Genomic DNA, 26,383 nt, shown 5'->3' with positions numbered 1-26,383 from the left:
TCAAAATACTCAGAAAATATGAGGATCTGAAAGCACATGAAGAACATGCACCTTCAGAATGATTTCCACAGCTTCTCTGAAGCCCACGTAGGTGACCTCAAATATCAGGAGGACAGGACATGAAGAGCCAGCCAGGACAGAGTACAAGAGTCAGCGTGGGTGGAAGACAGGGTAGTAGATTAGAAGAATTTATAATTGGAGTCACTTGAACAGTGTGTAGATGGCAAATGTCCAGAGATGAAGTGAAGGCCAGATTCCAGTAGCTCAGACTAAGAGTTGGTCTATGGAGGACAGAAGTTCCTTCCTGGAAAGGTCTCTTTCTATAACATAGAGCCAAAGCTGGCTCAAACTACCATTTATTGAACCCTTGCAATGCAATTTGACCTTGGCTTGTACGTGACACACCTGCACGCCCACATTCTAACTTTTATGAGCAAGGAGGCTGAGCAAGTAGCAGGGTCAAGAGAGAAACTCACATCCTTGTTCTAATGCCTTTACCTTAGACACACTATCCTGCATCTTAGGAAGATCCACTCAGCCTTTCGAGTCTTTGTCTCTTGAGCACATTTTCCAAACTTCTAAATTCTCTTCCACGTCTTCAGATAGCTCTTCCATTTTTTCCATGGGACCCTTCTCCTTCACTAGATCTTGAGGTATTTCTCCATTTCACCCTAACTACATGTGTGCATACACACACACACACACACACACACACACACACACACACATATACATGCATATGTGTATGTGTATATATATGTGTGTGTTTATTTACATGTCACAGCAGTGTATGTACATCAGAGGACAACTCGAAGGAGATTCAATATGTGGATCCCAGGGACAAAATAATCAGGTCTTAAGTTTTAATAAAAGCATCGTTATCCTCTGAGTCACCTTGGCAGTCCCATTTTGCTTTCTGAAGCCTATATACCATACTCCTTTGCAACAGACTCATTCCTTCACACGATGCCATTTTTCTGGACATAGTAGCACCCTCTTTGGTTCAATGGTTCTTGCTAAATTGAGCTGTTTTTTTTTTTTTTCTTTCAACAGTGAAAGTCTCTGTAATTGCTCTTATATTTGAAGCAGGGATGATTCTTTTCCTTATTATTAGATTTAATCATTACCCAAACACGAATCTGCAGACTAGGCTGACTCATTTTAAAATGTTATTATCTGTGAAGTTTAAATCAAAAGTCCACGCCCTCCCAGAGAGCTAGAACCTTACAACTGAAGTCCACCAGACTGCACATCTTTTTAAAAGCGCTTATATGGTTGTGTTGATCGGCTTTACATCTTTGTGACTGAAAACCTGAGGATGAAAGTCAACTTCTAAGAAGGGTTTGTTTTGGCCCATGGTTTCAGTCCATGTTTGTCTGGCTCTGTTGCTTCATATTATGGTGAGGAAGGAATAACTTCATAATTGGGCACCACAGGTGGATTACCTCAATAGGACTGTGTGTGGAGAGGGAGGGGAAGGCAGGGAGAGAGAGAGAGAGAGAGAGAGAGAGAGAGAGAGAGAGAGAGAGAGAGGCAGGAGTGAGTATATCTAGTGACAAGCTATATCGTCCCAGGCAAGTTCCCTGTGACCTACTTCTCTTCCAATTAAGCTCCTTTTCTCAATAATGCCACCAAATAATGAATTAATTCATAGTTCAACCCAATGATAAGAGTCTTTATGACTCAATTATTTCTAAAAGACTGTCAGTCATCGGCTAAGATTGTAATCCATTAAGAAAACATAACAAGCAAAAGCCTGTTTCAGTGTTCGGGTGAAACCAAGGGCCTTAAAACCACCCCATCACTTTGGCCTTTGATTCTGTGACAAGAGAACTCAGCCACAGTGTGAACAGTTAACTTCTCGAGAGAGCAGTCTTAAAGACTAACATTGCTGGAATATGCATCCAAGAAATCCATATACACTTAGAATAGCATCAACTTGTCTTGAAGTATCCTTATGGTATTTATATTTTCTTGTATTTAAGCCTGCGATGGAACCAAATTCTAATTTAAATCATAATTGGCACACTGTGCCTCTATATGAAGTACATGTACATAAGAGGCACCCTACCCACCACTACACAGTCACACTCATACACACTTAGCGTGCTAACGAACAGCTGAGCCCTGTGTTTCCTCTTTATTCTTTCATTTATTCAATAAAACTTTATTGTCTCATATTGCTCTACTCTACATGTGCACTGATGACCATATGGTCCAGTGAGGTATTTAAATATCAAAGACTATGTCCATGATGCTAGATCATAACTGACAGAAAGTTCTGGGACTGGTGGTTTTTTTTGAACCTAAAGAAGTCCTTATGAACTTTTCTAATATATCCTTAGTTTACAAGTTAAAAAACAAACAAGAATAATATATGGTACATATATCACCAAGTTTTATCATATAGTCATGCTTAATAACTGGACACATTTCTCCTAAAACAATGGTTTGAGGCTTAGTTCTGATATAGTATACTTCCAAATAGCAGTTCAGTTAGAAGCCATTCTTAATTAAAATAAACTACAAATCTCTCTTCTCTTGAGCAGGGCTTCTAACCAGGGCAGTTTGACGGGGCTAATGGGTGCGGGTCAGTCTTAAAGAGAACTGCAGTCCCGCCCATCCCTGGCTTTGTCCTTGCTTGCTTGCTTTGGAAGAAGCCTGTTGTGCCCCTGAGAAGATGTTCATGCAGCCTGTATAGATGTCCATATCATCAAGAGGGACTGAGACCTCTTACTAACACGCAGCCAAGAACCACAACTTGTGACAGCCATAGGAGAGTATCATCTTGAAAACAGGTCTTCTGCACTAGGCAAAGGCTGAGGGGAGGGGCCACTTGCAACCGCCAACTTGGCAGGAACCTCATGAAAGATACGGAGGCATAGGTGGGTATTCAGCTAAGCCAATCCTTAATTCTCAACCACACATACTCTAAGACAATGTTCCAAACTACTGAATTACACAAGCTTAGATATACAAAAGAGATATATATCTTGCCTTAAAGATACATAAACATGAATTGATGAACACAAAACCTGTGGAGATGTGATGAAAATAAGAAAGATTCTCTCAGCAAGAAAAGAAAGAGCCCCAGACTGAACCAGATAGTAGGGGATTTGGGACAACTTCTTTCTTCCTTTGTTTGTTTGTTTTGTTTTGGTTTTTGGTTGTGGTTTGTGGTTTGCTTTTTGACACAGGGTTTCTCTGTGTATCAGCTCTGGCTATCCTGGAACTAGCTCTGTACTGTAAACCAGGCTCTCCTGGAACTCACCTGTGTCTGCCTCCCGAGTGTTGAGATTAAAGGTGTGCAGCACCACTGCCTGGCTCCGGAAATTTTCTTAGAAATGACCAATGAGGGCTGGGGAGAGAGTCTGAAGGGTAAAGCACTTGCCACACAGCATAAGGACTGAAATTTGACCCCCAGAACCTATGTAGAGCTGGAAGGTATGGCCACTGCCTATAATCCTGGCACTCAGGGGACAGGCTGGGTAGCTAGACTAGATAAACTAGTAAGCTCCTATTTCTACTGGGAGATTCTACCTCAATAAATAAAGTGGAGAACAACCAAGAAACACACCCAATGTCAACCTCAGGTCTCCACATGCAGGCACACACACACATGTGCACACACACACACACACACACACACACAAATACAGATGCACACACTCATATACACATATACATTCAAACATGCATGTACATATGCACATACATTACATACATATGCAACCCTCTTCCTCAAAGAAATGAGAACGTGGTGGTAGGGGTGGGGAGTGTCTACCTCAGTGATAAAACTCTTTCCCAGCACATGAAAACCTCCAAGTTCAACCCACAGAACTTCACATATAATAAATAAGTAAATAAGGTCTGGGTAAATCTAACAAGGGAGAGAGCATTCCTGTTATTAAGCTGCTGCCCTTTCACACCAAGCTACCATCTGCTTTTGTGATTCTGGAGCAGGGACCGTGTGGACTTGATCTGTTTTTTTCATCAGGATCTGTCTCCTAAGAGCATTAGAGTGAGACTTCAGGCTGAAGGGGAGGAATGGATTTCTCTTGTCAGTCTGTTTCCTGTTGCTGCTTATGAGAGCCAATGTACCAATGTCACTGAGGACCTCAGGGTCCAAGCCTGGGTAGTTTTAACAGCTTAAGCTTGGCCACCCATCCCCAACAGAGCCATCACAGAGAGAGGTGATAGTGAGATGCAGAGAAAGGAGGTGTATTCAACAATTGTAATTTGACTAATTAATCATAAAAGAAAAAGACATTTCAACAGATAAAATGAAACACCATAGGAGAGATTATTGTGAACAGTTAGATGTCAGCACATTTGATATTGTCTAAGAAACGGACAAAGTTCTAGAAACACACAAACTACCCAGACCAAATCAGGAAGCAGAACGTCTGAATAGAGCTGCACTAGGTGAGGGGCTTACACAGCAGTGAAAGCCTCCCAGCAGGGCTGGAGAGATGGCTCAGGGGTCAATAGGACTTGCTGCCCCTCCAGAGACTGGTTTGATTGCCAGTGCCCACACAGTGACTCATCCATTTGTAACTCTGGTTCCAAGGACCGGATCCCTTCTTCTGGCCTCTGTGGGCACTGTATACATATGGAGCACAGACATACATGCAAAATGCTCATGCCCAGAGAAAACAAATCTAAAAAAAAAAAAAAGAAAGAAAGAAAAACCAAAAAAAAAAAAAAAAAAAAAAACAGCCAAGAAAAGCCTAGGACTAAATGACTTCATGGATGAATTGTGCCAAAGATTAAGAAAGAAATAATGTCAAACAACTGATGAAGAGATATGGCCCTGTGTCACAAAGGCTTTTGTTAGAAGGACAGGAAGGAAGGAGACTTCTATTCATGTGCTGGTAGGAAAGCAGTTCCTCAAAAATCTAAGAGCAACTACCTTATGACCCAGTGATTCAGCATGCAAAGGCATTACAGGTGTTACACCTAGGTGATATTTCTCTTCTCGTGCTCACTGTAGTCTGGAAAGCTACGCTATGAAAATCACATAGGTGCCTGTGTGAATGTCATAGTACGTACTTATACACAGTAAGACAGGCACAACTTCACCAGATGATACAGTCTTATGATACCACCATTGAAAGCTGGCCATTGTTACTGGAATGGTGTAATGTGGTATATGGCTGTAGTTCTCATACTTCATACAGCACATGACGGTGGATGAGAATGTGGGTGGGGAGGGTTGACAGGTTTGATAGCTTTTCTTCATTTCCCCAAACTATCATCTGATCCTCTATGCATGTTTTCAGTGTGCTGTGACCACAGCCACTGATGAATAGTTACACGGTCACATGCCTAGAAGAACTGGCATAGTTGTAAATGAAGAAGTGCTATATTCATTTATGTCTATATGTATATGTTTGTATATATGTGCATGTATTGTATATGCATCAATACACGCATGTATGTACATAACTATCTATATATATTTATACAAAGAGATTTAGATATGGATCACCCTCTTGAAGAGCAAATGTTGTGTCCACATTTGGTCCCATGTCCTGTGGTGGTAGAATGTCCTTGACATATCTCTTTGTGGCTGCTAAGCATCCTTGGGGTCCTGTCACCTCTGCCCTCTGCAGTCCTCACTACATCATACAGGTTCCCGTGGGATTGGGATCTGTGGATGCTCTGCTTGTGGCCTCAGATTTTATTGAAATTGTTGGGATGTTTGAGGCATCTCTAGAAGGTGAGGCTCATAACTCTGAGGCAGTCCTGTGGTCCGGGGCTTACTTTGTCTTCTTCCAAATGCTTCAGATACAGCAAAACTGTCTTGGAGGCAGGGACTACAGACTGACTGGACGGCTGGATAAAACCTGAGGAAAGGGTGGAGTGGTGGGGTAGGGAGCACTATCATAAGCAACAGGTGGGGTGGGATGGAGTGGGAGGGAGCACTATCAATCATAAGCATGGGAGGTCTGGCTGGAAGTGAAGAAAAGCCAGCCCCCCATGTCCTGCCTATCACGACCTCTATAAAAGCAAACTCCAGAGCTTCCTCCCGATTCGTGGTAAACAGGAACAGGATACTAAGGTTGGAGATCTCTGCGATGGCACTGTGCCTACAAATCAAAGGTCAGCTTTTGATTATTGAAGCTTTATATAGAAACTCCAACACTGAAAGAAATGTAAAGAGGAGCCTCTCTAGGTGCTCTAAGTGCTGTAGGAGAGCATGAGACCATGAGGGGGATCCTTAGCCATAGGTATGTATGTACTTTCTACTCTTCCCGGTTGACTTCGCTACGGGGGCCAGTGGGAGGACTACAGACTTGCTGGGGCTTTGCTGTAGGGGATTGAAAAGTTATGTGATATGGGCTTGAAAACACCTTAAAGTTGGAAAGAATGGCATGGGACCATGTAGACTAGGCAGGAAAAACGACTGCTTCATATGTAGTAAGGATAAGCACTGATTTATGCCAACTATATGAATAATATGTGTATGTATGTGGAGACATGTTGAGTCTGTGACTCTCGTAAAAAAAAAAAAACTTTTGAGGAACACTGTCAGAATTTAGTTCTTTGCTTTTTTTGAGATTCTGAATTTAAAAAAAAAAAAAACAGTAAGATGCAAACTTTGGCCACTCAACACTTAAGTTTTTCTGAAACTGCTGTTCTTTGGGAGAAATTGTTGATCAGCTATTGTGACATAAAAAGATATAACCTGAGGTGGAAGGAAGCTGCTTTACAAGTGGAATAAATAAATGAGAGATTGATTACTGCACCAGGGAGACACTTATCAGATGAGTAGGGCCTTGGGAGAATTTCAGGAAGGAGATTCTCTTTGCAAAGGATCGCTGACTTGACCTGACTGTCCACCCAAAGTCCTGAATACAAGAAAAGTTTCCAGATCTGTTCTGGCACAGCTCGGAAATCTCTCCTGAGTCAGAAACCTGCAGTCTCTCAACTTGTTTTGTTCTCTGCCTCAAGGAAAAGCCCTCTATCTGATTTTCAATAGTGACTTGGCAAAATCCCAAGAGATCCCACTCTGAGACGACAGAGGAGCAAGCGAAGCTCTCAGAGGAGCCGGGTCGTTTTACTTTAACCTTGTATGACTTCTCCTATCCACACCCCTAGGATACTGCTCTCTTCGCTTCCAAATGCCTCAGCTCGGAAACTGTTCCTGATGGTGTTAATTATCTTTGTTTTCTTGGTTGTCTTCATGGCTTCAAAAGACCGCCCAGAGGTAAGAATTGTTTCCTATTTCATAATTTCCTGGGGTGGGTCAGAGCGGCTTCACTTGAATGCTACTCTTTGTAAACGCAAAAAGTAAATGTTAACAGTGCTATCATCTTAGCAAGGCACCATAAGCAGGGTCTCTGTTTGACACAGCTCCCTTGCACAGTATATGTACATATGCAGTTCTTGTTTCTTTAGTGGCAGGTGGATTTGTGCCTCTCCTTACTGCTTGGCGTTGCCACCTGTCTCAACATTATCTCCTCCTATAGCCTCAGAGGCTATAAACCAACGCTGTTGAAACATAGAGAAACCTGTTTCTGTCTCAGTCTCCTTCCTCCATCTCGGATGTTTTGTTATTCTTTGTACAGTTCACTTAGTGTTGCTTGGATTTTTCCCCTTCTGAAGCCTTATTTGACTGGACTCTCCATTCCTCCTCTCCCCAATCATCTGATCGCTCAGATGTTATCTTCTTGACCGACGATGCAGCTCCCTCTCCGCCTCTGGATTCTCTTTCTTGACTTGCCTTCTTTTTCACATTACCTTTTGCTTGCTACTGTTGTACTGTAGGATTTAACAACTCATTACAACCATTGATTGCTGGCCTATCTCTGCTAATATATGGTAACCTCTAGGACAACAAGGATTTTGCTGTGTCCTTACTTGCTTCGATAAGCCTAGGGCAGACCCATAACAGATGCTAGACAAATAACTTCTTAGTAACAAAGTAAAGAAAAAGTTTGTTTGTTTGTTTTTTGGTGATCTGACCCAGGTAAGAAGTAACAATGACCTGAGAAGGCACCAGGAAGGGAAAAGTCAACCAATTTAAGGCAGGATTTGTAACCAAATGTCCTAGGCTCACATCTTGGCAGTTACAGAGACAAAAAGTACCAAAAGAGTGGAGGAAGAAATACCTGTTGCAAGCAAGGAGATGCTGGCATTGTTTGCAAGGCACTGTTCTCTTAGAACGATGGGCACGTGAGGATCTTATCTGAGGAGCCTATCCTTATTTAGACAGAAAATTCCATGCAGACACAGGCACAGTCTTGGATTTCCCCAGTTTAAGATGAACGTTTCTGAGCATGCTTGATGTAGGTCCTAGATCAGGTACCCAAAAAAGGGAAGATGGTGGACATGCTCACCTCTGGGCGTGTGCAGTTTAACATTGTAATAGACCATGTCTACCCTACACTACCATTAGGAAAGAGTCAGACTGATTTGGTGACCCTGGCTGATTTCTCAGAAGCTTCTTTATGGAAACAAACAACTCTGAAGGTACCTGTAGTCTTTTAGAGCACATGGAAGCTCTCTCCTCCATAAGCAGGGGAGTTTGCCCCTAGTGTTACCTTGTAGTAACTGAGTGATGTGGAAAACACCTGTAATTCCAGCACTCTGGAGGCCAAGGCAAGAAGATCATACATTTGAGACTAGGTCTGGGCTACTTAACAAATCTGAGACTAGCCTTGGCTACATAGTGAATTTGATATTAGATTGGGTACGTAACAAACCTATCTCAAAACAAACAAACAAAAAAACAAGTACCCTGGTGTACACCCTGTCTCAAAACAAGGTGGAGGGGGAACTGACAGACAAGATTGATCTTTTATCTCTGTATACATGCTGTATGTGATGTCCATATATGTCACATGTGCATGTGTGTATACACATGCATACACACACACTCACACATCCTTACACACAGACACACACACACACACACACAGAGTGAGGAGGGCAGAACAACGAGTGGGCAGAGGAAATCTTCTCTGCTGTACCCACATGACTTCTTAAAGGCTTCTATGTGAGCCGTGACCCCAGTCAGAAGAAGCAGACATTTGTGGGCTCACTTGAATCCTTTTGTTCTTGTTCCATCTTGACTCTGGGATTAAGTAATTAGCAAGATCAAATAACGTACTATCAAATTGTGTTAATCTGAGGCCAAAGGGACCCTCTTCCCTTCAGATTTTAACATACATCCAACCTCTTAGCTCATGTGGTGGAGACTTGCCTCTCTGTAGGAGACTATTTTGAGAAGATGTAACCTGCTCTTGATTGTTTATGTGTTTTATTGTGAGCTCAACCTTTACTTTAGACTGTAGGGATCTTTCATGTAGCCTAAGCTGGTGGCATGACTATGAAGTCCATGTCCCTAGGCAGCAAGCTTCTGTGTAATGCTCTTTGATGGGTAATACCGTTGGTCCCATCAGGATGTTCTATCATCAGCAATATGCTCAATTAGGCTAGCTGTGTGGTCTTCTTTAAACCTGAGCTGCTTTGTATAGAGCTTCTTTTTTCATAATGAATTGCACTATGGGACAATTTAGTAATTGCCCAGGAACACCTTTTAGCAAAGTGAACTTTTAGCTGTTTGTCTGTCAATCTTCTTCCTCAGCCAGGAGACACGCTTCTCTTATCTGTTTGCTTCGAGCAGAAGAGAGCTGCAGGGGATGGAGAGTGGGGGAGGTGATCCAGAGAAACAGCAGAGTCAGGCCAGAAGGAGGCTTTCTGGTTAGCCCTGCTATTAGCACATCTCCCTCTTCCCATATGATGCACTGCGTAGTGTACAGTAGTCATGTTTAGGGTCAGGTCTATATACATAGCATTTCTACTTTCATTATGACTCAGATTTACCTCGTGAGACTGTCAGAATACTAAGTTAATTAATACTAATTAATTAATACTAAGCCCATTGGGCTTTTGAATTAAGAATGAGATCCTTTGTGTTAAAACAAAACAAAACAAAGCAAAAGCCTCTAAAACAAAAAGTGAAAATAAAAAAACAAGCAAACTAAAAACAAAAACAAAACAAACCCAGATTTAGGAAGATAAAAATATGGCCTTGTCAAGCTTTCCCATCCATCCCGAGACAGTGTCAGCAAACATCAGAAGGTATTTATATATTCCATGGTGATTGTTTGTGTAAATTCTAATCGTCTCTCTGTTCCTCAGGATGAACCTGTCCCATAGTGTCCTAGGGTAAAGAAAGGCAGTGGTTTGGTTCTTTCTCCTGGTTTATTAGAGGGACAGAATGGACAAGTCCTTATGAGTGTTTAGACTATGGACTTTGTACTCATTTTAGTTCCTTAAAATGCAAGTGACTAGAATCTGGGGGAAGTGTTATTGGAACTGTTTTGGAAGCTACACAGCGCTCCTGTAGCAGATACCATCTCACCATCAGCATCTTAGCTTTAGAGTCCTTCTGGGATTTCCATCCCATGCAAAGCAATTCTGGGGCAAGTCCTAGGGCTGACAATAGTAATTCCCTTTGGCTTTGAAGTATAGGCAGCTGTATTTATCATCCTAAAGATCCATTTTGTAAGCTCCATTAGTGAGAAGAAAATTAGCATTTTCATCTGCCATATCAAGAGTTACTGGAAGAACCTCCATGGTGATCTCTAGTTGCTTGAGTAAGCTTTTCTAGGAGAGCTTGGGAAACTGGGCTTTGATGGGAGCTGGCGTTTGCAGGGCGAGACATCCTCCCTCACACTGGTTTCCCACACTGCACCTTCAGAGAGGTCAAGACTCCCTGCACATCCCACCCCACTGAGGGAGTCAAGGCACCCCCACCCCACCCCACTGAACAGTCAAGGTGCCCCCACCCTATCGAGGAGTCAAGGTGCTCCTATCCTCCACAGTGGGCCGAGGACAGTTACTTTCTAGATCTCTGGTTTCCCCAGAGCTGTGGCAAATATCAGTCCCTTTAGAATCCTTTCCTGCTTCTGTGGGCTTTCTTCCTACAGACAAGTTCTTACTGGCCTTAACTCTTCCCCAGGGCTAGAACTGGGATTCTTTTCTTGCTTGTAATCATTTGCCTCAGACTTTGGATTGTCATTATTTTAATCTCCACACTGAAAATGCCAAAAGACAAAATAAAAAGTTGATTCTCTCTGTCTGTCTCTCTGTCTCTCTGTCTCTCTGTCTCTCTCTGTGTGTGTATGTGGGTGTGTGTATATGTGCATGTCAGGGGTGGGGAGTGGGAAATGGAGGAGTTGGGAGGGTGGCACATCTCACTGTGTGCTTTTGTATCTTTTTCTCAATTCTGGGTGGACTGACTGATGAAATGTAATAAGGAATATGGGTAACACCCAGCTTGGCAAGTTTTAAATAACATTTATTGACATCAACTCAATCACATGCACATAATTGTACTTTACATTTTAGCTTTCTTTCTTTTTTTTTTTTTTTCTAACTTTTTTGGACCTTCTGAAGTATGCTTAGAATTTGTGGTTTTGTTCTTTAATTTCTTCTGTTTCCTTTTAAAATAAGTCTTTACTTAAGGATACAACTAGTCTACCACTCAAACACTTTTTTCATCTAAATGCATTTTTAAAAACAAAATGTGTTTTATGCCCATAACTTTTTTATGTATCTTTTTAAGTTCTATGGTTCCCTTTGGTCTTTCTTACCATTATTTTTTTTCCAAAACTGAGAAAACTTTTTAATAAAATAACTTTGTATTCTGATAAAAACACAAGAAGCTGAAGCAGAAGGCATGAGCCTTGTATCTTAAATAGCTAAGGGCTATACTAAGGGCTAAGTATAACACTATACTGGTTTGAAGAAAGCTCTGTTTTCTCTTGAGAACAGATTTTGATGACCTATTTGTTAAAGATTTGAGTGCATCTGAAACAAGCAAGCATGTAGAAACTGCCTTGACAAAAGGGCATTGACCCTTCACTTGGGGCCATAGTGTAACCAAAAGTGGAGAGAAAACCTGGTCTCTAGGAAGAAGACAGGACAGGACCAGCAAGGAGCACTCAGAGAAAGCTCTCAAGGTCAATAGAGAGCTGTAAAATGCTACACACAAAATAGCCATTTCTAGTGTGTTTTGAATTCTAGAAGGAGCTGCCTGGTGAGGTCCACTCACCTGGGTATCACCCCAGAACTGGTCATCTTGACAAAGTCTTGGGAAGCTATCACGCATGTAATGAAGTTGCTTATGATGTTAGGAATGGGTCTTGCCACATGCCAAGGTCCTGACTTGGGCGGTGGGAAATGATGAAAGGACAGACATGTAGACACCGTACAACGACTCTGGGATCGGGTGGGTTTCCCTAACTGCTTCCATTCCCACTGCTTCTACAGCTGTTCCTACCACTGTAACCTGGAACCCCAGCATGTTTATTAGGTACAGCATGGAATGAGGTAATCTAGGTTTGGTAAGAGGTCTCTGTAGGCCAGCTCTCAAACTTCAAACATCCAGGAGGAAGAAGCTGTTGTTGCTAGTCTTTGTGCACACTAATCATTCATAAACACTCATACTCGGACTCCCAAGAAAATCTTTACCATCTCTCTTGAGCCTGGCCTATGGTATGGCTTTACTAATTAGCACAGGCCAATTAGTTTGAGAGCCCTCTACAGACCAGGCTAACCCTGTGTCAAAATACACACTTCACTCACAATACATACTTCCTCTGCTCCTTACAGGATTTCAGGGGAGAGCTCACAGGAGTCCCAGCTTCAGAAAACTAAAGCAAGGTAGGCAAAGTAGCAGAGCAGGGCAGGGCAGGGCAGGGTGGAGTGGCTAAGAGGGAGTCAGAGAACCTCATAATCATTTGTCAGGGTCAGTGATTGTAAAGAATCTGGGAGCAGGAGCAGGAGGAGGAGCAGGAGGAGCAGGAGGAGCAGGAGGAGCAGGAGGAGCGAGAGGAGCAGGGAGAGTAGGAGCGGGAGCGGGAGCATCATCCTGCTGCCTCTTACCGGCTGAATTCTTTTCAGAGGCTTCTATTTAGATGAGTATGAAGCAGAATGGAGTCTCAGCACAGGAATTACTAGAAAGAGAGGGATGGGTGCTCAAGTGTGGGTATCCGCTTCTCAAGAGGGAGTCCTCCTGTGTTAAGGCTCAAATGAGTTTGTTAGAATGTAAGTTTTACATTTCTTTACTTGGGTATGAAGTTTGAATTTGATCCATTGTCAAAGGATTTGAGAATATGTAAACTGTAGTATTACAACCCTTGTGTCTTCAGACTTAAAAATCAAACAGAACAAAACCTCCATAATGTCCTAGACTTCTGTTTAGGTCTTCAAGGTGGAAATGCCTTTCAGTCTCCCTACACTGAAACCATCAGCAACCAAGACATATTCCTTTTGATTTTCCAGATCTGCTCTGAGGCTTCCTGTGGCAGCGTCTCTGAGCAGACTGGCCAGGACAGTTTTCTCCCAGTTCCCACAGATCTCTAAATGTTGTTGGGTACAATCTGCTAAATCTGCTAATAACCTTCGCACATACTTCAACCCACACAGTTCTTCTCCACGAGTATATAAATGGCCCCACCATTACTTTCTGATTCAAGAAAACTTCTGAACAAAAGTGTCAGAGTGGTTAAAGAATTTTCCAGAAGGGTAGGAGTTGCCAAGATAGTGAATTAGTCTTCCCGATGGGGTTTTTCCTTCCTTATAGGCTCAGGATCTGCTTCTAGCAAGGAGGAAAGATTGTTTAGGATAAAGTATCATTGTTGACTGGCCTCTCCGAACAGGAACTGAGTAGCAAAAACCCAGGGACTTTCAAGCAAATGTCCTAGCTGGGCCATCAATTTTGTAGTCAAAGGCGGTGGATTTGCATGTTTGTGAGTACAAAGCCATAAAGAAAGAGAGTAAATGAACAGTTATTTGCAGCAGATAAGGAAAGTACCAAGCTATTTGCAAAGCAATGTTCTCTCTAAATAAAGTAAGCATGAGGATTTTATAGGGGAACCATAAACATATTCCTACAGGAAAGTGGCAGGTAAGGCTGGACGCATTTTCTGAGTATGCTCAGGGTGCATGCATAGATAGGAGTCCAGAAAGGAACATGTATTGGTGTGCTTAGTTCAAGGCGTCCTCAAAAGGCCAGAGGGCCAGGAAGATGATTCAGTTGGTAAAGTGTTTGCCAAACATGAAGACCTGAGTTTGGTTCTTCAACATTTTTTTTTTTTTTAAAGCAATGCAGGGTGTGGGGTATGGTAACATCTGTTTGTAATTCCAGAGCTGGAAAGTACAGATGGATGCCTGGGGCTTGCTGGCCAGCCAGTCTAGCTTAATCTGTGTTTTTCAGATTCAGAGAGAGAGAGAGAGAGAGAGAGAGAGAGAGAGAGAGAGAGAGAGAGAGAGAGCCTCTTTTAAGGAATAAGGTGAAGAACAATTGATATTAACTTCTGGCATTCATATGTACCTGCACATACAAATGTATGCATACATGAATGTTCACAGGATATTTATGCACATGCACACACACACACACACACACACACACACACACACACACACACACCAGAAATCATAATGACTTGGTGATTTTAGCTGGTGCATTGTAAGTTTTTCCAATATGGTTTAGTTGAAAAACAAAAAGGAAGAATGGCTTTGAAGGGATAGACATTCGTTATCTTTTAATGGGGCATAGCTTCCAAAAAGACCAGCTCATTTAGCAATTAACGAATTGAAGGCACGTCTGAGTGGCTGTGAGAGGTAAGGACTCAGAGTTAACCAGGCGCTATGTATGAGGTTTGTACAACTTCATGGATGGTGATGTCACTTATTGAAGTAAAGTAGGAGGAATAATATTGGAGGACAAAGGATACATTTAGAAGTGAGTGTTTACCTCTAGGGCCTTTTAAAGTCACCTGAGTGGAGATCTTCCTTAGACACATGATTGAATATACCAATCTGCTGTTGAGAAATGTTCGATTTTAAACGTAATAGGTTTCTTAAGCTCTAGACAGTTGAGTTTGTGGGACTCTGACACATTGTCATGAGTGAGCTGGAGAGCGGGAAGAGTCATTAGTAATGAGGTGGAAAGTAAACACTAAGTCAAATAATGCATGAGTGGTGGCAGAGAGACTGCCAACAGGGATGGGAGAGAACTCTCAAGACGCTTGACTTGTGGGAGCTTGGAATGCGCAAAAGAATACTATACTAGTTAAAGGAGAATAAGGTATTGAAATGGCTTGCCTCCTTTAGTATTGGAGACACTCAAGGGCCAGTGGGATGGCTTAGTCAGTAAAGGTCCAAAACTGATGACATAAGTTTGTTCCCAAGACCCACGTGGTAGGAGAGAATTGATTCCCCGAAATTGTTCTTTGACTTCCAGTATGTGCTGTGGCACATGCTCCCTCCAAAATAAACAAGTGTAACAGAGATACTTGAGTAGATTTAAAATCTTATGGAAATGATACAATAGAAGGAGTTATAAAGTGGTAAAGAAAATGTACAGTTGTTTTCAAGTTAGGCTAGAGAATAGAAATGTATTTGCAATGGGAATATTGCTGTAGGTCTGAAAGGGGTTGGACACAAAGGGATGTGGGCACTGAAGGCTCTACAGCAGTGGATATTAATGGTCTACCTGGAGAATATCAGAACCTTTAGTGATGAAGACTGTGGACCAAGTTCTTAAAAAATGATTACCTAGTAGAAGAGAGGGTGAGAAAATAACAGACAGGAGGATTACAGAGTGATTGGTCACATTAGGTCAGACATATTGGTGAACATGCAAAAAGATATACATCTTTTGAAACAAATGTTATACAAATCAACACATAACAACCAGAAACATGGCTTTATATGATCCACAAACTACTCAGTAAAGAACTCAAGACAGCAATCTCATGTATGCAGGAGAAACAGTGACATATTTCAGGATATATTAAAACACATAGAAAAAAGACCAATACACTGAACATTGTAAAACATTAATAGAAGAAACTGAAGAAGGTACCCAGAATAGAAAACTAGAGTGTGTTCATGGATGACTATGAACATTAAGGTTCCATATGACCCAAGACCATGGACAGAGTTAATACATTATTGATAAGAATCCCAAAGCTATTTCTAATAGAAATAAAAAAATGTATAAAATTTGTAAAGTATCATTAAAATTCCCGAACCTTCCAAAAATAACAAAGCTAGAAGCATTTACACATCTGCTCTCTAAATCTACTATAAAATATAGTCATCAAAATAGAATAGAGAGCCCAGAAACAAACCCATGCATTTATTGCCAGTTGTCTACTACAATAATGCCAAGAATATACAGTGGAAGAAGGACAGTCTAAGAAATTGTATTGGGAAAACTGGAAATCTAACTATAAGAATATAACTGGCCCCTTTCAATATCATGCATAAAATTCATGCAAGAGGAAGCAAAGAGGCAAGGTTTGAAATTATAGAATGCTGGAAGCATACAAGGGTAGTTTCTTGACATTGTTATTGGCAGAAAGTTTTGTATACAACTCCAAAGGGATATGAAAAGCTAAAACAAACTGCATTCTAAACCCATGTGGCCAAGAAAGCAGTCTACAAGGTAAAACCGTGTACCATGTGGGGAGACATTTGCAAGCTGTATATTGGATAAAGGGGTTCACATGTGTAAGGAACTTCAAACTCAGTGGCAATTTTATAAACCACACTACTAGAAAATGCATAGAGAGCTGGAATAGATAATTTTCAGAGGGAGAAATATGAATGACCAATAGGTATATAAACCTTCAACATAGCTAATCATCAGAGAGACATCAATTAATGTTTAGACTACTGAAAAGCAAAACTCAAATAACCCAGTGGACAAACACAGCTAGATTTCTGAACCTGGTCCCTCTGTGCCATTTTAACTTGCTGGGTAAATGAAGGCCTCTGTAGGCAAGGGAGACTCCAGAGACTTGAAAGGATCTGAAACTGGGAGTCACATTTCTTCATAATTCATAATTCAGATACTTAAAATAGCATTTATTGACTGGTAAGTAAGTGGTTCATTCCATTAAATCTTTCTCTTGGTATTTCAGACAAAGGTCATTAGTCACAACCCTTCTGATTTGTCTGCTACAATGACCAGTGAGACAGGCATAGCACGAAGGTTAGTCTTACATATTGTTAGTGACCATTTTAACCCTTACCTTTGAACATATTTGGCAGGTAGGCATGATGGCTCATGCCTTTAATTGCAGCACTTGGGAGGCAGTGGCAGGCAGATCTCTGTGAGTTTAAGGCCAGCTTGGTCTTCTCAGGGAGTTCCAGTGTATCCAGGGCTATATAGAGGACCCTGTCACAGAAAGGAAGAAATAAAAGAAGAAAGGAAAGAAGGAAGGAAGGATGATGAATACACATACTTGGCAGTGAAAATATCATCTTGTTTGACTGGTTGGCACTTATTCGTGTAATGTATGATTGCATAATTTCATCCCCAGGACTCTACCATAAAGAGGTAATTCTATACATGAAAAACTGAGAAATATCCTAGTATTATGTAAAATGGTAACTAGTAGATACAACCAGTTGTTTAATAGCATAGGGCTTATGGTCCACGGTGTTTGCCTGATGGGTTATGCCAAACTCAATAAAAATAAAGATCACAAAAATTATTTAGCAAGCTTTAAGTAGTTATAGTTTATAGTATAGTTACAAAAATGTTAAAACTATATTCTTGCTATAATTACAATGTAGTTAAAAAAATATAAATGAGAGGCAATGTAGGGAACATAAAATATATAGTACTATAAAATGGAATTTAGATGAAATCATAATTTTAAATATTTGCTTTGTTTCCCAGATTTTGTATGAGATGTTTACAGGATTTTCATTAAAAAAAGATAGATGGAAGGATGGGAAGGTGAACAAACTTAGATTCAATAATAAAATAATATTACATACATGCATGCACACACACACATGCACGCAAACACACACACACACACACACACACACACACACACACACACACACACTTTTAAGGCAATGATTCCAAAAGAAAGTATCTGCTAGCAGCAGTAGACATACTATGTGAAAATCAATTCCTCTCATTCCCTAATGGAAAACTAACTGATCTGGTGTCTAATGTAATTTCATCCCACTAAAAGGCATAGAATGGGTCACACTAGTTTATATTGAAAGCAAACTCTCATAATTGCCGTTAGTAAACATGTCCTTTTCAATACTTCAGTTTATGTTTCACTTAAACAAGCCCATCATTCTGAGACGATGGCACATCTTCAAGGAGTTCTTGCACTCGGAAACGATTCAGAGCACAGCAGCCTCAGTAGAGGCAGAGCCAGCAGTCATGGCCATCCTGGAGAAGCTAAACCAGCAGATCCCACCCAGACCTTTCCACAACCAAAGCAGCACCACCAGCGCCAAACAGAGCACGGCCACCATCCTCAACCCTCAGCGCATGTACTGCGTGGGAGACCAGCTGGATGTCTTGCTGGTGGCCAAGGACTATTTTGGTCACAGGAAGGGGTATGGTGGGGACTTCCTGAGAGCCAGCATGTCCTCCCCAGCCCTGAAGGCAGGCGCTTCTGGAAAGGTGACAGACTTCAACAATGGCACCTACCTTGTCAGCTTCACTCTGTTCTGGGAGGGCCCGGTCTCCCTGTCTATCCTGCTCATGCACCCCAGTGAAGGGGTGTCAGCTCTCTGGAGAGCCAGGAACCAAGGCTATGGCAAAATTATCTTCACTGGCCAGTTTCTTAATGGCACCTTCCCTGTCCTCACTGAATGTGGCCTTACCTTAAACACAAGTGCGGAGCTGTGTCAATATCTGGATGCTCGAGATCACGAAGCCTTCTACTGCTTGAAGCTTTCGGGTATTCACTGTGAGGCCCTGACCCATATGACAAGCAAGAATAGTGATGTCTCCTACCTCAGTCCTAAGGAGAAGCTCCTTTTCCAGAGGTAAACATGGCTTCAAATTCATTAAGGACTACAGGAAGATAGACTTTAGATCTGACCAAACTGTTGAATCCATTAACTTTGACTCACCAAACTGTCAGGTCAGTTTTGATTGAGTTAGAATTAGGTCCATCCTCCAGAGGTAGCTCAGCTGGCATTCAGGGTTACCACTGGGACTGCTTGCTGGCTGAGAGGCGTGCAACGGTGACGTGTCTTACACAGTATATATGTCTTATTTTTCACTGTGTATGGTGATTCCAGATTCAATATGTCTTTTTTTATGAGCCAGTATTACCTATAATATATTCAGGAAATATCGTCCCATGGACCATTAACTGAATGAGTAGGATCGGTTTACTCTATGCTTTAATCTAACCAATCACAAACCTTTAGAAACTGTACATGTGAATGGTCTCCTGAACTCACTCCTGTCTGTCACTGGTGTTTCTCCTAGATGAGCTATCATCTGGCTTCAGTTAGATGGTACCAGTGATCTCAGGTGCCCCTCTCTGTCCTCACCCACATTTCTCTTGAGCTTTGCTCTACACCGAAGCTTATGTCTCCAAAACGCATATACGTTAATATAGATTAACTTTTCCTTGCTTAAAACCATTTCTATGGCTGCACAGTTCTGAGGGTGGAGCTCAGACTCTAACCTGTTTACAGGCTTCTTGTTTCACGTTCATGTTGTTCTCCTCTCTGTCAATCAAGCTGAGCATCTATTTCACGACTTGCCTTTCCAAACCCTTGGATCAGCTGTCGTCTCCTGATAACTCCTTTGAAGAGCTTTTGGCTCCATAGCCCTGGAACTACTGCTGTTGGGAGGACTTGTTTTTATGATGTGTCCAGGAGAGCAACTGGACAGAATAGCACCCTGGAAATTCAAGTTCAAATCCAGTTCAAACATGGGGACATAAGAGAGTAGGGCACAATTGACCCTCCCTCTCTACTAGACTGCACTGCTCTTCCTCCCTCTCCTCTTGGTTTCCCCCCAAAACGCATGAAGAGATCTACAGCTTTGTCCTATGGATCAAATATTTATTTTTAATATGAAAAATGATAATAACAGGGATGAAGAGATTGCTCAGTGGTTAAGAGCACTTAGTGCTCTTCAGAGGACCCAGGTTCAATTCTAAGTAACCACATGGTGGCTCACAATAATCTAGAACTCTAGATCCATGGGATTCAATGTTATTTTCTGGCCTCAGTGGGCACACACACATACACATACACATACACATACACATACACATACACATACACATACACATACACATACAATACACATACACACACACACACACACACACACAAACACACACACACACACACACATAGACAAACCACCCACACACATAAAATAAAATAAAAATTAAAGTTATAAACAGAAAATTAAAAAAGAAAAGATGATTACAGGGATATAGAAAGAAATTAGAAAGAAATCTTTTTTTTTCTTTTTTTTTTTCTTTTTTCTTTTTTTTTTTTTTTTTGCGTTGACTATGTCAGAACCATCTCTTATCCTCAGAGAACGGGTCATTTATGTTGAATTTCTGTCCTTTTCACTGGACACATATCACCCTCTCTTAAGGTAGACTTCACTAAGCCTGGATTGGAAGACCCATCCTGACATAGTCTCCTGGTTATGTGACAGGAAATTCAAAGTTCCCAAATGGCCAGAAAATCTATATGTAATATTACAGTATTTTTTAAAAAAAGCATGCACACATAATTATTAAAAAGACATTAAAATAAGTATACTTATACAACTAACATATACTTTAATCCTAATTCTAAGACAGTCTCAAATGTGGCTTTTGGAACCAAATTGACAACATGGCCAGGTTTTGATTACTTACGGTATTCAGTCTTACCTGGGTTAGATGACGGAGAATAAATTCTAGACTGTAATACACACTATTCTCACTTGTCCTGAAAGCCCCTTTCTTGGGATTCTCAATCCCCCTTTGGTGTTGGAAAATAGCTCCTTTGTCTTTCTTGGAAGTTTCTGCAGAACTGGTTTTGCAGTTCTTACCTCTCCCTCAGTTCGAGTCCCACCTTCCTCCAGCCGCAATGCATTCTTAGTCAAATAAGTCTGATTTCATACGATAAAACCACCAGTGGGGTTTTTAGAACTGATGCCTGGAGGTGGTACTTATGAGGCTAAACGTTTGGAATATTATAGCATACAAGAGAGACCTCATTCCTACTCTCAAGGAGATATTTAACCACGGGAAGCAGATTCCCAAAGGACGTGGGAAAGCAAATACGGGTGAGGATGAAGCTCGAGAGGTGGACATGCATAGGAGGTGGTATGTGGCCTGGTATTTATTCTGTAGGCCATTGAAGAAAAGTCATATAAGGTTATTTTTTTTTCAGTATAATGAAATAGATTGGGGTCAAGCAAAGGACCATAAAGGTAGTAAATATAATGACCTAGGTTAGTGTTGTCAGAGTAATGAATGTCCTTATAGCTTCAGCTTCACCAAAGAAGTGAAAAAAACCAAGTTCTTTAATTTGATATGGAACAATTGAATTAGAAATTCTGGGAGTGAGGCTGTTCAACTGGAGAAACATTCTCCCAGAAAAAGCTTGGTGACGGTCCGAATTACTATGGTGGCGAAGGTAAAGGCAATAGCTGGCATACGGCAATCACACAGGAGTGTCCAACCATAGGGCACTGTGACATGACATTGTGCTCTACAAATATGCTGGACCACATTTCTCACTTGGGATTCATGACACATCAGGTTGGATATGCCTGAGAGCTAAAATTAAAGGATGGGTAGCTAGCTAGATACATAGATACACAGATAGATTTGGTTGATTACATACCAAGGGGATGTGACACCCCGGATTTCCAGATTTCCCTAACATTAGAAGGGAAACCATTTTCTAAAATAGTGACCCATTTATTTTATCAGAATGCCTTAAGTGTGTCAAACATAGCAATAACAACAACATTCACAGAAAATGAAGAGTGCTTTAATTCACCTTAATCAGAGACTCATTCTTAAAGATCTGGACAGATGTTAGAATAACTTATCTTCCCATTGCTTGAAGGTTCAACATAGGAGTTGAAATGGTGAAGAATTTGTCCATCATGGCCTCCCCGTGTAACAACAGTAAGTCCATGTGCTCTTACCAACTTACTAATGTAAATAAGTGCCTTACTTTGAGACATATATATTCTACCTTACCATTTCGAGCTCTTATTTTCTGGGACAAATGAGATACCCTGGGTTTTAAAGATATATTTATTTATTTATTTATTTATTTATTTAATGTGCGTTTGCCTGCCTACATGTATGTGTATCATGTGTTTATCATGTGTGTGCAATGCTGGAAGAAATCAGAAGAGGGCATCTGAGCTCTTGGAGCTAGAAGATGGTGGTGAGCTATCGTGTGGTTGCTGGAATTGAACTCTGGGCTTCTATAGGAGAAGCAGTCTCTTAAGCACTCAGAAAATATTTTCACAGCAATTTCCATCGTGGATAAGATAACAAAATTCTAGGGAATTACAGCTACCTCTACTCAAAATGTTCAGGCTATTTGGGTTATGCTTCTAGGTTCCAGTCCATCACAGAGGGAAACCAAGACAGAAATTCAAGTAGGAACTGGAATGAGGCCTCCTTAATATTCTGGCCAAAGAACTCATTTCTCAGTCAAAGAGGTATAGCAGGAGCTATGGAGAAGTCTGCTTATTAGCTTGTTCACAGGGTCTTACTCAGCTAGCTTTATTATATAACCCAGGGCCATGTTTCAAGGGAATGGAGCCACCCACGGTGAGCTGGTTCCTCCTACATCACTTAATAATCAAGGGAATCCTACACAGACATGCCCACAGGCCAATATGATTCTGGTACTCCTCAGTTGAGACTCCCCTTCTCAGGTGATGTTACTCTGTGTCAACTTGACACCTTCCTGGGTGGAATATTCAGTATGGGTTGATGAAGACAGTTTGAGCTATATCAACAGTGGAGTGTTAGGAACAACAGATCATGATCTCATTGTTTTTCTGCAGAAGGCAGACCACAGTGAGAATATCATGTTCAGTCTTAGTCACAATAAAATATTTAAAGTGTCATCATTATTATTAATCAGAGAACACAATTTTAACACAAAGAGCCTGGGACTCTCATTTCCCAAGAGCATTTAAGCTCTTCCATGAGTTAACAGCTTGAGACTGAGGAGAGTTGATATTTTACCAAGGCCAGTGTAACTGCTGAGATATTCATTTGGTCCACTGAGCCCTATTTACAGTTTCTTCCCCATGGTTGTTAGCTGTCTTACCCCTGGGTGTCTCTGGACACAAGGTACATCCCAGGGAAACATTGCAAAGGCGCACGAGAAAACAGAACCCTGCTCCAGGAAGAGCTACCAGGTAACATTTTATTCATTCCTCGAACATGATTAATATTACATAAATATTTGTAGAAGTAAGGAAGGCAGACATAAAGAAGAAAACAAGGATGAAAAAGGAGGGAGAAGAAGAGAATAAAGAAACTAGTTTAAGTATTTAAAATACTTTGTGATAATAAAAAAAAAATTACTTACTCTGGGCTTTTTATTTTTTTGTTGCTAGCTACCAAGAACAAAAAAAGAAATGCCAGATTGGAATGGAGACTCCTTTCCCCAGTGGCTATACTTTGAAAGGAAGGTGGATTACAGCACATTGTGAACAGAATGAGTTCACGGCAATACAAGACATAAATAATTGCTTGGCAAAAAAACTGATTTACCTCATGGGTGATTCAACACTACGCCAATGGATTTACTACTTACCCAAAGTTGTGAAAAGTATGTTTCAGTTTTAGTTTGAAATTATGCTCATGTTGAGGAGTTTTAAATAATAATAATAACAATAATAACAATAATGATAACAATAATAATATAATTTGCTCTCATCTGATCTTTATTTTATTACTACTTTCAATATGCCAAACTTTTGACTTTAAGCTGTTTTCATTTTTACAAATGGTTTATTATGTATTTTTTTCTTTATGTGCACAGATGTTTTGCCTGTATGTACCATGTGCATGCAGTACCCATAGTACCCAGAAGAGGTCATCAGATCCCTTGGAACTGGCGTTGTAGTTCTGAATAACCATGTGGGTGCTGGGAATCTATCTTGGATCCTCTGGAAGAACAGCCACTGCTCTTAACTGCTGAGTCATCTCTCCAGCCCTAGGCTTTAAGTTTTAATAAAAGCTTTATTTTAGGGGTTTAATCATAGGCACCAGTACTATCTTTCCTATCCATGTATTCTAAGACAATTTTCAAAAGTTTGTAGAGGTTCTAAGGCAGCTGATATAAATCTGCTGCCTTGTCTAAGCACCAATTCTTTAGTTAGAAGTCATCATGGCCAGAGTTTTACAGACTGTGTGCACTTTAAAGTGATGCTATTTCTTTTGTTAAAAGTTTTATTTATTTGTTTCCCATCAGCCTTAAAATTTTTTGATCACCATGGAGCCGGGATCTTTAAAACTCACATCCTTCTGGATATTGAGCGACATATTTTGATTCAGTGGAAAAAACACAGCCATCCTTTTGTTACTAAAAAGCAGTTCTCCATGAAAGATGACAACTATATTCCTCGGGAAATTGACCAGGTGGCAGGAGACAGTGGAACAGCAATTGTCATTGGTATTGGCCAGCACTTCAGACCCTTTCCCATCAACGTTTTTATCCGTAGGGCCATCAACATCAAAAAGGCCATAGAGAGACTGTTCTTACGGAGCCCCGAGACCAAGGTGATCATTAAAATGGAAAACATCAGAGAAATAAGTGAAAATATAGAGATATTCAGTGACTTCCATGGAAGCATCCAGAATCTTATTATAAGGGACATTTTCAGGGACCTCAATGTGGGTATCATTGATGCTTGGGACATGACAATTGCATATCGAAGTAAGGATGTCCATCCACCCGAGAATGTGATTGAAAGTCAGATTCGCATGTTCTTAAACTACATTTGCTAGAGGGTCTTAAGGTGGAGAAAATGTCTCCAGCCCCGCTACCTCTGTTCTCTCTAGCCTCATATGTACTTGCATACACAATACAATCTAACACATGTGTGTCAGGAATTCCCCTGCCCAATCTATTTTAAATATTAGTGTAGCAGGAGGCCTGTGATTGGACAGGAAAAAGGGAGGCAGAACGAAGGGTAGAGAGAGAGAGACAGAGAGAGAGAAGGGAGGTGAAAACAGAGGCAGGTATGAAGCAGAGTGGCTTTAACTAGCCATAGGTAGATATGATATCAAAAGGTTAGGATAATTGGGATAACTTGTCTAATCTGTGTTGGCATCTTACTATTATTAATTGACCTTGAAATCATTGTGTGGGTATCTTGTATTTCGAGAATTGTTGATATATAAATTTGTTTGGCTAATTATAAGCTTTATAATTATAAGCTTTTAAAATAAGTTTTAATTTTACCAGGTTACTGGATATTGTGATATCTAACTGCTAGGTTGGTTGCAGGGCTAGGTCGGCGGGACTGAGACGGCCAGCCGGTGCTGGGCATAGTGTGGGAACTTGGCAGCAGAGCCAGGAAGCCTGCCGCCTATCTCTTTTCTAATACCTCTTGCTACACACATGAAGAAGTGAATATTGAGAACTGTAGTTAAATGTACATACCATAAAAATTTGCCATTCAAATCATTTTTAATCCTGCAACTCAGCAGTGCTAAGTAAAGTCCTATGTCATATCACCGTTATTATAATCCATGTTTTGAACAGTTTTGTTCATCCCAAATGGAAATATCAAACCCATTAAACACCCACTCATTACTTCCCCTGAGCCTCAGATCTTGGCATCTATAGCTATACTTTCTACCTCTATAAATTTGACTGTTTTAAACATCTCATAAATGAAATAATAAAAGTCACTTGAACTCATGCCTGGCTTGTTTCACTTAGCACAATGTCTTTAAGGTTCAACCATGTGAAATGTATGAGAATGTCTTCTTTTTTAAAGAGTGAATATAATTTCTTTCTATATATGTACTATAGTTTGATTTTTGGTTTATTTGTTGATGAACATTTAGTTTATTTTTGCCTTTTGGGCACTATATATCACAGGGCTGTGGAGAGGGTTGCACATTTAAAGGCTTGTTTCCTCTTCCAAGTTTGATGTTTAAGTAGTAAATTATCACCATTTCTTATTTTTAAATGTTATTTAATTATTTATGTGTATGAGTGAGCGTGTCTGTTAGTGAACGTGTGTTTGAGGCTATCTGCAGAGGCCAGAAGAGGGCTTCAGATCTTCTGGAGCTGGAGTGGTTGTGGCTTGCCTGATGTGGGTGCTGGGAACTGAACTCTGGTCCTCTGGGAGTGTGGCAAGTGCTCTTAACCATGCAGTCATCCCTTCAGCCACTGCTCTCCTCAAAGGCATGTGCAGTCCAGAATCACATAGCTTTAATGATCTGCTCAGAGAAAAGATAATGCTTAGAAGAAAACGTCGAAGGACCACAATAGCCGTGTTCTTGCTTAGAAAAATTCCTTAAGATTTGATAACCAGTTGTTGCTTGGATTCTACTGTGATTCA

General features: G+C 40.9%; 2 protein-coding genes across 7 annotated transcripts in view; one reads left to right on the top strand and one right to left on the bottom strand.

Moving 5' to 3' along the window:
- Nxpe4 (neurexophilin and PC-esterase domain family member 4) overlaps positions 1-26,383 on the bottom strand; it is a 247,174-nt gene that overhangs the window by 57,294 nt on the left and 163,497 nt on the right. The window lies entirely within an intron of this gene.
- On the top strand, positions 6,089-25,734 carry LOC143439153 (NXPE family member 2). Its single transcript, XM_076925061.1, has 6 exons — positions 6,089-6,233; positions 7,105-7,213; positions 18,110-18,840; positions 21,898-21,959; positions 23,428-23,634; positions 24,280-25,734. Exons 1-6 carry the CDS (start codon positions 6,211-6,213, stop codon positions 24,813-24,815), a joined length of 1,668 nt encoding a protein of 555 aa, XP_076781176.1. The 5' UTR covers positions 6,089-6,210; the 3' UTR covers positions 24,816-25,734.

Source organism: Arvicanthis niloticus, chromosome 26 (assembly GCF_011762505.2).
Source record: "Arvicanthis niloticus isolate mArvNil1 chromosome 26, mArvNil1.pat.X, whole genome shotgun sequence".
Classification (NCBI taxonomy): domain Eukaryota; kingdom Metazoa; phylum Chordata; class Mammalia; order Rodentia; family Muridae; genus Arvicanthis; species Arvicanthis niloticus.
Note: the sequence above shows the minus strand (reverse complement) of the source record. Positions and strands in the feature narration are given on the sequence as shown.

Coding starts and splice junctions, on each gene's coding strand:
- LOC143439153 (XM_076925061.1), top strand. CDS start 6,211: ATGAGGGGGATCCTTAGCCATAG. Junction 6,234..7,104: donor AGGGGGATCCTTAGCCATAG/GTATGTATGTAC, acceptor CCACACCCCTAG/GATACTGCTCTCTTCGCTTC. Junction 18,841..21,897: donor GAGAAGCTCCTTTTCCAGAG/GTAAACATGGCT, acceptor CATTGCTTGAAG/GTTCAACATAGGAGTTGAAA.